The sequence below is a fragment of the Corylus avellana genome, chromosome 11 (genome assembly GCF_965113065.1).
Source record: "Corylus avellana chromosome 11, dhCorAvel1.hap1.2, whole genome shotgun sequence".
NCBI lineage: Eukaryota > Viridiplantae > Streptophyta > Magnoliopsida > Fagales > Betulaceae > Corylus > Corylus avellana.
The window spans coordinates 3460980-3476853 of record NC_142500.1 but is presented as its reverse complement, the minus strand read 5'-3'; the positions used below and the strand labels follow the sequence as shown (position 1 = coordinate 3476853).

The 15874-nt window shown below is 35.6% G+C and overlaps 2 protein-coding genes across 2 annotated transcripts; both read right to left on the bottom strand.

The window, feature by feature from the left end:
* Nucleotides 1-2119: 2119 nt before the first annotated feature.
* LOC132166554 (aldehyde dehydrogenase family 2 member C4) lies at nucleotides 2120-7709 on the bottom strand. The gene is made up of 9 exons (XM_059577392.2): nucleotides 7459-7709; nucleotides 6065-6207; nucleotides 4304-4687; nucleotides 4120-4209; nucleotides 3818-3991; nucleotides 3552-3689; nucleotides 2761-2904; nucleotides 2586-2647; nucleotides 2120-2502 (listed from the first exon to the last, which is right to left on the bottom strand). The coding sequence occupies exons 1-9, from the start codon at nucleotides 7559-7561 to the stop codon at nucleotides 2229-2231; spliced, it is 1512 nt and encodes a 503-aa protein (XP_059433375.2). The 5' UTR covers nucleotides 7562-7709; the 3' UTR covers nucleotides 2120-2228.
* Nucleotides 7710-13551: 5842 nt separating this feature from the next.
* Nucleotides 13552-15723, bottom strand: LOC148583002 (uncharacterized). The gene has a single exon (XM_088511771.1). It carries the CDS (start codon nucleotides 15721-15723, stop codon nucleotides 13552-13554), a length of 2172 nt encoding a protein of 723 aa, XP_088367897.1.
* Between the last annotated feature and the right edge of the window lie 151 nt (nucleotides 15724-15874).

Here is a 15874-nt window from a genome sequence, read left to right as displayed (position 1 = left end):
GACATGGCATTGAAGTAAATGGATGTGAAGACAACTTTTCTTCATGGTGATTTGGAGGAGCAGATTTACATGGAGCAGCAGAAGGGTTCAGTCAACCTGGACATGAGCACTTGGTCTGTAAATTGAAGAAGTCACTTTATGGGCTAAAGCAGTCTCCAAGATAGTGGTATAAGCGGTTTGACTCCTATATGATTAGAATTGGCTACAGAAGATGTGAGTATGATTGTTGTGTGTATGTGAGAAGCCTTGATGATAACTCATTTATTTTTCTGTTACTGTACGTGGATGATATGCTTATTGCAGCTAAGAGTATAATAGAGGTTAACAAATTGAAAGTTTTGTTGAATAGAGAATTTGACATGATGGATTTGGGCACAGCCAAGAAGATTCTTGGGATGGAGATTCGCAGAGACAGGGATGCCAAGAGATTGTGGCTATCTCAAGCCGGCTATGTGAAGAAGGTGTTGGAGAAGTTTAGCATGGAGAATGCGAAACCGGTAAGCATACCTTTGACGAATCATTTCCGTTTGTCTACCTCACAGTGTCCAAAGACAATTGAAGAAACTGAAGACATGTCTAAGGTCCCATATGCTAGTGCAGTGGAGTGTCTGATGTATGCTATGGTATGCACCAGGCCAGATTTGGCTCATGCAGCTAGTGTGGTGAGCAAGTACATGGCGAATTCGAGGAGACAACACTAGGATGCAGTCAAATGGATTTTTAGATACTTGAAAGGTACTACAGAGTATGGCATCACCTTTGTCAGACAAAAAAGTGATTTGTCAGTTGTCGGATATGTGAATGCAGATTATGCAGGAGATTTGGATGACATGAGGTCGACCACGGGTTATGTGTTCACTCTTGCAGGAGGACCCATATGTTAGAGGTTTATGATTCAATCTACGGTTGCGATGTCCAAGATTAAGGCGGAGTACATGGCGGCGGCTGAGGCTGCAAAGGAAGCTTTGTGGCTTACAAGGTTAGTCAGGGAGTTGAGTATTCAGCATGGCGGAGTTCCATTGTATTGTGACAGTTAGAGTGTCATTTACTTGGCAAAGAACCAAGTGTATCATGTTAGAACCAAACACATTGATGTGAGGTTTCACAAGATTAGGGAATTGGTTGCTACAGGTGAATTGTTACTTGAAAAGATTCACACTTCTGAGAATGCAACGGACATGTTGACAAAGCCTGTTACCGTAGACAAGTTCAAGCACTGCTTTGACTTGACAAATGTCTCCAAGTGATAGAAAGAAGAGGAAAGAATGCGACATCCTCAAACCTATTAGCTCTAGGCGTAGGCCCAATACTTGATTATCTTCAAAGAGATGAATACTCGCCAAGGTGGAAATTGTTGGAACAAGTGACTCATATTTTACTACTGGCCCATTGTGTGTAATTAGTTTATGTGGGCCTGGGGACAAATAAGTTATGGGGGGTATTTTGGGGTTTTTCAAAGTACTTATAATTAGGGTTTTCCTATAAATATGTTATGTTGTAATCCTAAATCATTAAATAGAAAAATATAGCCGTACTCTCTCCTGTGGACGTAGACATATTGCTGAACCACATAAATCTGTGTCTCAACTCTCTCTTGAACTCTCTCTTTTCGATTTTATATTATTCATCATCGTTGTGCACGATAACAACACTACCATTAAGAGTAAATTTTAAAATTCTAAGTAAAAGAAAAATCTATGCTATCAAAGAAAGAATTAAGTGCAGACAATAAACAGGAAATTTTGGACAAAGGGAAAAAATAAAGCAATTAGCGAACGAGCTAAGTATAAACTTACTAACTTAGCACATAAATATTTTATATCTTGCATTATTATAATATGAGCATGTCTAATTGTGATATTGAGCCCTAATATTTGAAATATGTAGAAAAGAAACTGCAAAGTATAATTAAGTTTGATTTTATAATTATGTACAAACATATGGTAAACACTGCTTTGCAGGCAAGTCTAGTAACTACATTATTATTATTATTATTATTATTATTATTATTATTATTATGTGTTTTTCGATAAATTCAAATTTTATTCAACCAAACAAACTATAACAGTACAAGGTTGTTAATACAAAAGCAGAATTTAAAGAAGCCAAAAAAAAAAAAAAAAAAAACTAATTATACAACTGTGTATTGCTTAAATTTTATTGCACATAATTATACTACTAAAATGTGCTTAATTCCCCATCTCTGCTGCGACGGAAGGGATATTAATTCAAAGCCAAGGAGTATTGTAAAGGGGAGTTACAACCGACTTTACGTGAAGGTACTTGTGAAGGGCTTCCAATCCAGAATCTCTTCCAAACCCACTCATCTTATACCCTCCAAAAGGGCAGTCATTGTCGAAAGCAAAATAGCAATTGATCCAAATGGTGCCAGCACGAATTGATCTTGAGACGGTGTTTGCCACATTCAAGTCCTTTGTCACGATACCCGCCGCTAGCCCATATTTCGTCTTATTTGCCCTCTCAATTGCTTCATCAATTGTTCTGTAATTGTTCATCATTAGAAACAACTAACTCTTTTATCACTACTAAAATTAATAAATAAAAGCATTTATATATGTACTGACTTGAACTTGGCGAGTGCCATAACGGGTCCAAATATTTCATCCTTGGCTATAAGCATGTCTTCCTGACCAATTCATCAAGAACAACAATAGATGAAGGAAAAGAAAAACTAACAATAACCAAGCTAAAAGTTAAGATCCCCAGGTGCAAGCATGTTGTGAAATGAAGAATATATACCTTAAAATCTGTGAAAATTGTAGGCTCAATGTAATATCCCTTCCCACCCAACTCCAATGGTTTGCCACCAGTTAAGAGTGTGGCTCCTTCTCTCTTTCCATGCTCAATGTAGGAAAGGATTTTTTCAAATTGCTTCTTATCGACCTGCATGTCAGAAAATGCCCTTCTTCATTGGAACCCCGCTAGCTACTATGTCTCACCCTCACTCTAGGATGTAGGCTTAATATGTAATTTGGTTCAAAGTGTTGGGCTTAGATGCGCAGGTTATTAATATTGGGCCTATTTAATTAGCTTAGTAAAAGTTAGATCAAAGCATCTTAAACGGAAAACATAAGAGCTAATGAATTTCATGATGGACAAAATTTTTTCTAAATTAGGTTTAGAAAAAATTCTTTTAACTCATTTTTTATAAACAAAAATGCTAGGTGCTCTCCTAATATTCTCCTCGTGTTCTCCTAGTCCTAAGTGGATATTATTTTCTAAAAAAAAAAAAAAAAATTGCTTTTATTTCTCACTTGATTTTTAAAAAATAATATTCATTTAAGACTAAGAGGACACTAGGAGAACATCAAGAGAGTACCTAGCATTTTCCTTCTATAAAACAGCCATGCTTATGTGCGTTGAGCATGTGAGAAGTGCACGCTTTTTTAATAGTTCTATTAAAAACTCTTATGCTTATCAGATTCTAAAACACATGATATGCATAATTTTAAAAAAAGGGAAATGCTTCTTATCGACCTGCAAAATGTAAAAACCAAAAAGAAAAAATCTTTGGAAGTCTCATGTCATACCTGGGGCCCTTGTTGAACTTTAGGATCAAAAGGATCCCCAACTACCCAAGCTTTTGCCTTTTCCACCAATTTCTTTACAACTTCGTCATATATCCCTTCTTGAACATAAACACGAGAACTTGCCACACATATTTCTCCCTGAAAAAAAAAAAAAAAAATTCAGGAAACAAAAGAATGATGTTGAATTAAGCTATATTTCTTTAGCTAGATCAGTTTTCGAAAATGAAAGTTTATTGAAAAAACATAGTAAATAAAAATGACTTCACCTTATTAAACAGGATGCCCACAAGAGCAAGCTGAGCAGCTACTTCTATGTCAGCATCGTCGAAAATAATAAGGGGAGACTTGCCTCCTAATTCAAGTGAAACCACTTTCAAATTACTTTCTGCTGCGGCATGCATTACTTTACGTCCTACTTCTGAGGAACCTGTAAAACTTATCTGAAAAGACAAGAACAAGCAAATGGAAGATTCAAGGGGCATATGTGCAAAACAAGGAATTGGCTTTGGAAATTTCTCAAAGTGTTCACATAAATAATACAAACGTTCAATTAAAAGTTAGAAATTACGGCATCAATGTCCATGTGAGAGCTAATGGCTGCCCCAGCTGTTGGTCCAAATCCGGTTACAACATTGAGCACTCCATCGGGAATACCAGCCTTGAACGAGAAAAACCAACATGGTAATACAAAAATGCTCAATAATATGAGTAATTAATCATTAGCCGTGTGTAAATAAATCATCAGAAGTTACCTGCTTAGCAAGATGAGCATAATAGAGGGCTGAGAGAGGCGTTTGCTCAGCAGGCTTGACGACCATGGTGCACCCAGCGGCTAAAGCGGGGCTAATCTTTAAGAACAACAACGTACTTGGATAGTTCCAAGGAATGATGTGTCCGACGATGCCAATAGGCTCACGCAATGTGTATGCATGAAATTCACGTGACATTTTCAGCACATCTCCATGGATTTTATCGGCTGCACCTGCGTAATAACGTAGAGTACTTGCCACATTGGGAATGTCAACGGCCTTGCCCATGCTGAACAATTTTCCAGCATCAATTGTATCCAAGGCAGCTAGGTCTTCCACATTTTGGTCAATCAAATCTGCGAATTTCATCAGTATCCTTGCTCTCTCCTGACAACAATTCAGAGCCCCGCCAAGAAAAAAAAAAAAAAAAAGCATAATTTACATTAGCTGTTGCAAAATTATGTTCCATTGAAGGCACCAAGGAAGAGAATTTGGATCACATGTATTGGTTGGAAATGGAAATAATAGAACGACTTGTTCAAACAAAATTGAAAGATAAAGATTATAAATAACCTCAAATTCAATTGGTGCATGTACTATTATTCAATATCGTTTACCGTAAATTTCCATTAATCTTTCTTGTCGCACAATTATTTATCTAATTATTTAGAATGGTTATTGACCTTCGTGCTGCTAAAGTTGACTGGAAATTCTAGAAATCTTTTTTTTTTTTTTTTTTGAAAAAGGAAATTCTAGAAATCAGATACATATATAACTACTAATTTTAGAAGTTATTTTTGTTATTTTTTTTTAATCCCTCCAAAAATAGGTAACTTCTATAATTATTATTTGATTAAAATTTAATAGCAATTTATTACAAATCTAATGGTAATTTTAAAAGTTATATCATTTTTGAAAAAAAATACAAAAGAGACTTCTAACATTATATATATATATATATATATATATATATATATATATATAAGAGTTCACAAAAACTATTTATGTTTCTTAAATATTAATTATCCAATTAAACAAACTCTTAGATATAGCCTTCACCAGAGTCACCACTAGCTCACATACTTTTCAAAATAATTTACTAAACTCTTTTCAAAAAAGAGTAAAACACTTCTCATAAAACATTACTCAAAAATTAAAACATAAAATCTCTCAAAAAAATAATTAAATATAAACTCTTTTTTTTTTCTTCCCAAATGTGGATATTTTTATTTACATAACCTTTTAAAAAAAACAAAACAAAACGTCGCTAGCGTGGTGAGTCTGGTGACTGCCTCAATCCCCAATGGTGGTGGCTGCCACTAACACTGCCACTGCAGCAGTCAGATCTTACATTTTTATTTTTTTTATTTTTATAACACTTTAATAAAGCTCTTTATTTTTTATCAAAAAAAAAAAAAAAAAAAAATTAACTAACAACTTTAAACATATAATACAGTTCTCGTAAAACACTTAAAATTACTTCTTTTTTTTTTCTTTTTTTTCTTTTTTTTTTAAAAAAAACACCTAAAATTTTTATCAATCCAAGTCATGACTCGGAACTTGTCTGCCAGTTTTCTTGCCAGCCACCGGTATTAGCTGACTTTTTGCAATTATTTTTCTACGCCAATTTTTTTAGTGTTCACATAATGGATCCCCTCACGAATCGACTTGGAATTTAAGCGCTGCGAGATTTCTTGTAATTGTTGAAAAACGAAAATGACGGAGAAATCAAAGATAGAGAAAAGAGTATATATATATACGTACAGAGCCGGGCAAGCGAGGCCATGGACCATGGTCAAATGCATCACGAGCCGCCTTAACGGCCAAATCAACATCTTCTTTATCTCCTTCTGCAATCCTTGCTATCACGTCTCCTGTTCTTGGATCTATCGTCTCGAACGTTTTTCCTATTTAATTATTTAATAAATTAAAGCTAGGTTTAGAAAATTTACGGTACCCCAAAATTCGTGACACGAAATTAAAACACATATTATCAAAAATATTTGTAATTAATATATATATATAGCCGAATGTCAGCAATGACAATCCACAAAGTTGAAATATAACTTTCATGCATCATGTCAGCACCTCAGCCGGCCGGCCACCAGATTAAAGAAATGGAAGGCTTTCATTAAACTAATAGAATGAAATAAGACATTATCACCACGACAACGACAACATGGAAAGTCATTCAGCTGAGATAATTTTTTTAAATTAATATGAGAAAACCTTAATAAATAAATAAAAATATTGTCCGAGATAGTGTTGACTCAATCTTATTACCAATCTGTCACGCATGTGACCACTCTGTTTATGTCTAGCTACATTAATTATGTCATAGGGGAAGACCAAAAACTTGCAAGCAAGGAATAATTGACAATATATAGATAGATAAATCAATCTTATATTTTGTCAACTACTTTATCTTCTCACGGTGTTTTATGTTTGAAAGCCCTTAATTTCCAACCCAGTTCTGTTTAATTTATTTCCTGAATTAGAAAACTGAATACAACATAATAGACTTCTAATCTTTGTGCCAATAATTCGTGAACCCCCAACATAGTCAAACGTTCATTAATATATATGTAATGTTATTCAATAGACTGTTATACAATTAAAATGATGTGACAGTAAAAATTCAGTTTTTAGTAGAAATTACTATGTCAAATATGAGAAAATACGCGATATATTAACAAAAATGGAGAGAGAGAGAGTTTTTTAGGGCATTGGTGAGATCTCCTTCGTTCTTCTTTTCGATCTTCATTTTTTGCATTTCAAATTTTTCATGACTTGCACTATCTATTATCTAAAACATTAACATCATTAATAAGCTTGACGTTGGAGTTTTTCTTTCAATCAAAACGAATGAATTTTCTTCATTTCAGTTTATAAAATTTCCATATTTTCCTTAAAATTAAAAGAAGCAAAAAGCATGTAGAAATGACAAGGATTCTCTCCATTTCACTTCTATCACATGTGAAAAAGTAAGTCTTTTTAATGAATTTTCCTTCAACTCTATCCTCGTGCGAAGGAGTTCATCCTTTTTGTTTTCTTTTCCCCTTGGGGTGAAACAACAATTACATATATAACTTGTATGCATATATCTTAAATCATAAACTGAAAGTCTATATATAAATATTAATTAAGGAATTGGAAACCTGAAATGGAATCAACAAATTCTCCATTGATGAAAAGCTTGGTGAACTTAATCGTCGGGATCTTCGCTGAAGTGACTAAGCTCTCATCGCAGTGACTCCCCATCTCTGTCTCTCTCGTTTGTGAAGTAAGAGCTCTTCTAGTTTTTCCTTTTTTCTTGTTCTTGGTTATAGGCAAGATAGATTTATAATATATATAGAGGGTACGTATGCGAGGCGGCGGTATATACCAAAGTGTAATATGTGTGCTGAGGAAAAAAACAAACAAACAGATCGCGTACTGGAATCCACAAATTACGTTGCATATAGACGGTGCAGCATCTATATATATATATATATATATATATATATATATATATATGGTTGTAAAATGATGAAGCGGTGTAAGAAGGGACAAGCTTTACGTTGTCACATATAGGCGCCGCGGTGTGGGAAGGGACAACCTTTACGTTCTCACATCTATATGGTTGACTATGCTCTAATTGGCTATATATATATATATATATATATATATATATATATATATATATATTTTGGATTAATCATAGAGATTTTGTTTATTTATTTATTTATTTCAAACTGTCCACAGAGTTCAGTTGACTCAAGATTAATAAACGCCGACACACACGATGAAACAAGTTGTGGATATATATGCAAGTTTCTTTTATTGACATACCCCACACTGGCCCACAGTACACACCCACGCATTACTCAACCTTGAGGTTAACAAAATTATTAGAAAAAAAGAGAAATAATAAAAATAATTTGTTATCATATAATTAATGAATAAGTGAATTTGCAAAAAGAAATAGTTGAGAGATTGATGTGATCATTAAGAAATAGTGAAATACCTAATTGTTTTACATAACTTATGTGTTACATATAGCATACTTCATTACCTTAACTTATGTGTTACATCAAGTTGAGTTTAGAATCAATAACCAAAACTTAACAATGACATTTTCTAGAAATACAAACCAACTTTCTAGCGTGCATGATGATCAAGCCACCCTAAAAATTTTTATTAGGGATTGGCTGGACCACCCTTAAGTGATGGGATGGCTTGGGTGGATGATCAAGCCACCCTAAAAAATTTCATTAGGGATTGGCTGGACCACCCTTAAGTGGGGATGGCTTGAGTGGATAATAAAGCTACCCTAAAAAAATTCATTAGGAATTGGCGGGACCACCCTTAAGTATAGGGCTGACAAAACAGGTACATGATATGACTCGTTTATAACCTGTTTATCATATGCATGTTTTTTTATAATAAGGTTCATCTAGGCATCATAAAGAATAATTGCATGCATAGGATAAACGGGTACCTGTTTATTTGCCAGGTACCTATTTTGTCAGCCCTACTTAAGTGAGGAGATGGCTTGGATGGATAGGGGTGAAAAGGCGGTTAGTAAAATTTACTAACAACTCCGCTTACTGCTAGGCGGTTAACTGCCCGGTTAGCAGTTAACCGCATCCGAATAATTGCTTTTTTATTAACCATTTTTTTGCGCCTTTTATTGGGCTTTTTGTGTGTGCTGGCCGGTTTTGGACTGGTTTTGGGCCGATTTTGGGGCTCACTTACGTTTTTTGCTCACTTTAAACAATTTTTCTTTTCCTTTTCATTGCCATTTTAGCATTAAAAATTGCTATATATATATATATATATATATATATATATATATATCAAAATCCTTGTTGGTCACCTTCTACGAATCTATACAATATATAATACAAATAAAATTACAACAATTTTTGTAAATCGCTACAAAAAACAAAATTTTTGTTGACTTACATTTTCTGACGGGTCGGTTTTGACGTGTCTCAAGCGTTAAAATTATGGGTGTCAGAAACGGAAAATTTCTGATGTGTTGAATTTAACATGTCAGAATTTTTTGACGTGTCAAAATTGGCACGTCAGAAAAATTTTCTGACATGTCAAAAAAAATTTTGACGTGTCAAAATGTTTTTAATTGAAAAAAAAATTCCATAAAAAAAATTTAAAAAAAAAAGAAAAATTATTATTTTTTAATAATTTTAAATTTCCTGACGTGTCAAAATTGACACGTCAGTAATTTAAAAATTATTAAAAAAAATAATTTTTCTTTTTTTAAATTTTTTCTGGATTTTTTTTTTCAATTAAAAATATATATTTTTTAAATTCTGGAATAGTACGTTTCTTCTCCACCCAGCTCTCTTCTTCCTTCCTCCATTTTCACTCTCTCTCTCTCTCTCTCTCTTCTTTCCTCTATTTTCACTCTCTCTACTTTCCTCCATTTTCAAAAAGGGTTAAATACTTAATACCCCATAGGGTTTGGTAACTTTATTTTTTTTTTCCTTGGGGTTTGGTTTTTATCACAAGAGGTCCTTGTGATTTTGATAAATGACCAAGCTAGTCCTCCGTCAGTTGACTGTTAGTTGACCTAACGGAATTCCACGTGGACCAATTAGATATTGACACGTAGCACCTACTTCATTTTTTTTAAATTAAAAAAAAAATATATTAAAAAAAAAAAAAAGAAAAAGAAAAAAAAATTGGGGGCAAGTGCCACCCCTAGTTTTTTTTTTTCCTTTTTTTTTTTAAATACTTTTTTTTAAAAAAAATTTAAAAAAAATAAAAAAATTAAGTATGTGCCACGTGTCAATATTTGATTGGTCCACGTGAAATTTCGTTAGGTTAACTAACGGTCAACTGACGGAGGGACTAACTTGGTCATTTATCAAAATCACAGGGACCTCCTGTGATAAAAACCAAACCCCAGGGAGAAAAAAATAAAGTTACGAAACCCCAGTGGATATTAAGTATTTAACCCTTTCAAAAACCCAAACCCAAAAAATCAAAAACCCAAATCAAAAAATAAACCTTATCCTTCTTCAATCTTCTTCTCTTCAAATCAAAAATAAAAAATCTCTCAAATCAAATCAAAATAAACCAAATCAGAGCTTCTTCAAATCAAAAATCTCTCTTCTTCTTCTCTTCTCTATTTTTTTTTTCCTGCTTCTCTTCTTCGATCTTCTCTTCTCCTTTTTTTTTTTTTTTTTTTTTCTTCTTTTTCTTCAGCTTTTCTTCTTCGATCTTCTCTTCTCCTTTTTTTTTTTATTTTTTTTTTCTTCTTCTGCTTCTCTTCTCCTTTTGTTTTTCTTCTTCTTGATCTGCTTTTCTTCTAACTCTGCTGCCGTGCAGAGAGATTGAGAGAGAAGAGGGAGATTAAGAGAGGGAAAGAAGATTTGGAATTAAACAAGAAAAGTAGATCTGGGGAAAAAATAAATAATAAAACTGGGGAAAAAATAAATAATAAAAGAGGGAAAATGTTACAGTGCTGATGATGAGTGCATTGTAATTGAGCTTGTAATAAGAGAGAAAGAAAGTAAAAGAATGGAAAAGAATGGAAAAGAGAAAGAATTGGGAAGATCTTTATTGAACAAGCAATTTCGAGGATTGCTTAACCTCCATGAACATTTCAAGGATGCTCTACCTCCAAGTTCAGAATGAACTTACAACCATCAAAAAGCTAACTTTATAAAATGAAGAGAGAACTACTTATAATTCTCTTACAAGCTTACAACCTCCTAACTGTCTTACAACTTCCTTCTAACATCTAACAGACTTAACTACTACTCCTCTCTGGAAGCTACTGCACATGGAATTATCTTCACACCCTGCCATCTCAGCACATCATCATCCAGCTCAGCACATCATCAGCTTCTTGTATCTGCCACTCAGCATCATCTTCACAGCTTGTGACAATACTTTCCCGTTTCAAAACACCTTGCCCACAAGGTGTGGATAAGCCCTTTTCAAAGCTTGAAATTCCTCCCAAGTGGCATCCTCAGGAGATTGCCCTGCCCACCTGATGAGAACTTCAGTGATTGCATGATTGTCTTTAGCTTTAAACCTTCTGGCCAACACAGCCAATGGTTTAGGCTGAATAATTCCATCTCCATTCACAGGAGGTAGTGTAGGAATAGCAATATTGCGGATCCCTAACTTAGGTTTGAGCTGGGAAACATGAAATACAGGATGTATCTTAGCATTGGAAGGCAAACTCAGTTCATAAGCTACTTCCCCCACTTTCTTAATCACTGAGAAGGGCCTATAAAATCTAGGAGATAATTTTAAGCCCCTTCGAGTACTCAAGGAGCCCTGTCTGTAAGGCTGCAACCTGAGATACACCTGCTGTCCAATATTGAAAGTCCTTTCTGACCTCCTTAAATCAGCATATTTCTTCATTCGCTGTTGAGCATGCTGAAGATTATGCTGCAAAAGCGCTAGAATTTCCTCTCCAGACTTCAAAATCTCATCCACAGTTGCCACTTGAGAAGTACCTGGCACATAGGTTAGTAACCTAGGAGGTAGTCTCCCATAAACAGCCTCAAAGGGGGTCATCTTGATGGATGCTTGCCAACAAGTGTTATACCAATACTCAGCCCAAGGTAACCAAGTTATCCACTGCTTAGGCCTATCCTGTGCAAAGCACCTCAGATAATTTTACAGACTCTTATTCACAATCTCAGTTTGTCCATCCGTTTGTGGATGATAACTTGTACTCATCTTAAGTGTGGTTCCCTGCATTCTAAACAGCTCCTTCCAAAACACACTTGTAAAAGTGGGATCCCTATCAGACACAATAGAAGTGGGCATACCATGGAGCTTAACAGTGTGACTCACAAACAATTGAACAACTTTAGATGCAGTATAAGGATGAGCTAAAGAAGTGAAATGAGTATACTTAGACAACCTGTCCACTACTACCAAAACTACAGAATGTCCATTGGAGAGGGGCAAACCTTCCACAAAATCCATGGAAATATCAGACCAAATCTGAAGTGGAATTGGAAGTGGCTGCAACAACCCAGCAGGAGAGGTGTTCTCATGCTTATTCTTCTGTCAGACCTCACACTCCCTAATGAATTGTTTAAGGTCATTTTTCATTCCCTTCCAAAAGAAATCCCTTTTGGCTCTCTGCATTGTTCTCTCAAACCCAGAATGACCTGCAATAGGATCACTATGAACAAAAGATAAGACTTGAGCTTTAATGATTGGATCCTCCCCAATACAGAGTCTGTTTTTACAAAACATCAAACCCTCTCTGTAAGCATACTTCTCAGCATTCAACTTATTAGTCAACCAGTTAGTAACAAGCTTCTGCATAAGTGAATCATCTTTATAATGAGTTTTCAACCTAGCCACCCAATCTGAAGTAGGTATTGATAAAAGAGAAATGGAGACCCCTTCTGTCCACCCTTCTCTCCTAGAGAGAGCATCTGCCACTCTATTTTCAGTGCCCTTTTTAAATTCTACTGTAAAATCATACCCAAGCAACTTGGTTATCCATTTATGTTGGAAAGGAGTTCCAACCTTCTGTTCCAGCAAGAATTTCAAACTTTGTTGATCTGTTCTGACTACAAAGCTTTGTCTCAACAAGTAAGGTCTCCACTTTTGAATTGCAGTCACCAAAGCCAGCAGCTCCTTCTCATAAGTGGACATAAGAAGAGCTCTCCCCTTCAATGCTCTGCTTAAATAAGCTATGGGCTTATTGTGCTGCATTAAAACTGCTCCTATCCCTACTCCACTTGCATTACATTCTATAACAAAGGGTTGAGCAAAGTTGGACAATGCTAAAACAGGAGCATGAGTTACTGCAGTCTTTAAGCTTTGAAAAGCCTCCTTGGCAACCTCATCCCAAGTAAATGCATTCTTTTTCAACATGGCAGTTAATGGAGCAGCAATAGATCCATATCCCTTGATAAACCTTCTATGGTAACCTGTCAAACCCAAGAAGCCTCTCAAAGCTTTTATGTTGGTTGGAAAAGGCCACTTAACCATAGCTTGAATTTTCCCTGGATCAGCTGTTACCCCATCTGCTGAGACAATATGGCCCAAATAATCCACCCTTGCACATCCAAATTTACACTTTGACATCTTGGCAAATAACTTGTGTCTCCTTAAAATGTCTAAAGCCATGTGTAAATGTTGTCTGTGAGTGTTTTCATCCTTGCTAAAGATGAGAATGTCATAAAAAAATACCAAGATAAACTTCCAGAGATAAGGTTGGAAAATATGATTCATTAGGCTTTGGAAGGTAGAAGGAGCATTAGTTAAACCAAAAGCATAACCAGAAACTCATAATGACCCTCATGTGTTCTAAAAGCAGTTTTAGGAATATCCTTTTCCACTACTGTGATCTGTTGATAACCAGAGATCAAATCTAATTTGGAAAAAATTGTAGATCCAAACAGCTCATCCAACAATTCATCTACAACCGGAATTGGAAAACTATCTTTAATAGTTACCTTGTTGAGAGCTCTATAATCCATGCACATCCTCCATGTTCCATCAGCTTTCCTCACCAAAATTACTGGAGCAGAGAAGGGACTAGTGCTATGTCGAATTACACCAGATTTCAGCAAGCCTTTTACAATCTTCTCAATCTCCTCCTTCTGAAAAAATGGATACCTGTAAGGCCTGACTGAAACAGGTTGCTCCCCTTCTTTCAAAGTAATAGCATGGTCATGTGATCTAGTTGGTGGAAGCTCAGTAGGAACTTGAAAAACATCCTTAAATTCTTCAAGAATATCACTGAACAAACCCTCTTCCTTCTTTTGAACTTGCTGCTCTTTATGTTCTTCATCATTGATAAGTTGTAGCATAATTCCTTTGCTATTTTTCTTCAACCACTTTTTAGACTTCCCATCCTCAAAAGTTAAGGGAGGACCTTGCTGCAAACCCTTCAAACAGCAATTCACTTCACCCAACTGAAACTCCATAGTTAAATGACCAAAGTCCCATAAAATTGGACCTAACAATCTCAACCACTGTATGCCTAAAACCACATCACACCCAGCTAATGGTAGAATATACAAATCCACCCTAAAGTTTGTCCCTTGAATTTTAAGACATAAGTCTGAACTTCTCCCTGGACTTCTTACTATTTGACCATTAGCCACCTTCACCATAATAGCATCCCTATTGGAGCTCACAATTCCTAGCCTTTTAGCTAACTGTGAATCCACAAAATTGTGAGTACTCCCTGAATCAATGAGAATAATCACCTGCTGCCCTTTCAAAACTCCCATAATTCTCATTGTTTTGGGATTTGGAGTTCCTGTAATAGCATTGAGAGATATCTCTGGTTCTGCATCCAGAAAAAATTTCCCTGGATCCTCCTCTTCTTGGTCAGGAGTAGTCATCTCCATAACCCTTTTCAGCCCTTCCACTTCCTCAATTAAGAATAGCTTAGGTACAGCACATACATGACCTCTACTCCATTTATCATCACATGAGTAACATAAACCTTTTTTCCTCCTCTCATCCATTTGGGTAGGAAAAATTTTCTGAACTAGAACTATTGCCTTAGGAGTATCATTAACAAACCCTTTAGTCTGATTGGTACCTCCAAAACCCCCCTGATTTTGCCTTGTTGCATTATAAAACTGCATTCTAGTCCCAACTGAATTTCCACCCTTATTGGCTGCATAACTACTCTCATTTCCCACTCCTTGATTTCTCCAAACAGGTTTCCCTGATCTGCTGTTAGTTGCAAGACATTCCTCCTGAATTCGTGCCAAAGCATAAGCATCATTCAAGGTCTTGGGATTAAACATTCTCACAGGCAATCGAATGTCATCTCTCAAACCCCCCAGGAACATACTCAGTTTGTGAGAATCAATCAACAGTAAGACTCTATTTGCCAATATTTCAAACTGAGTTTTATATTCATCTAAAGAGCCAACTTGTTTCAATTTAGATAGGGTCTCCATAGGATCATCATATGCCCCCTTACCGAATCTAACTTGAATAGCAATCAAAAAATCATTCAAACTAGACAGATTATTAGTATTTCTTAAGGCTTGAAACCATGATAAGGCCTTACCTTCCATGTGGAATGCAGTAATCCTCAACTTCTGCCTTTCTTGAATGTCATAAAATTCAAAGAATTGCTCGGCTCTATAACACCATGAATCTGGGTCGTCACCATTGAAAGTTGGGAATTCCAACCTAATAGCCTTAGTGTGAATCTCATCAGCACCTTTTCCCCACTGTTGAGCAACCCCACAACCAGAAACTGTAGCATCCCCCTCCACATTCTGGTGAATAGGCTGCTTCTCTTGCTGTTTGTCCTTGGCCAAGATTGATGTCATCATTCCCATCAACTTATTCAATGTCGTTTTCATCTCAGGAATATCCTTCATATCCTTCCTTAGCTCCAAAACTTCACTTTGGACTTCTTTTAACTGCCGGCCCTGCTCCCAGAGTGTATCCTCTGCCATTGTAACACTATTTTTTTTATGTAACGAAGGAAGAGAAAAGAAAAGAAAATATACGAACCAAATGGATCAAGGGCTTTGATACCACTTGTTACAGTGCTGATGATGAGTGCACTGTAATTGAGCTTGTAATAAGAGAGAAAGAAAGTAAAAG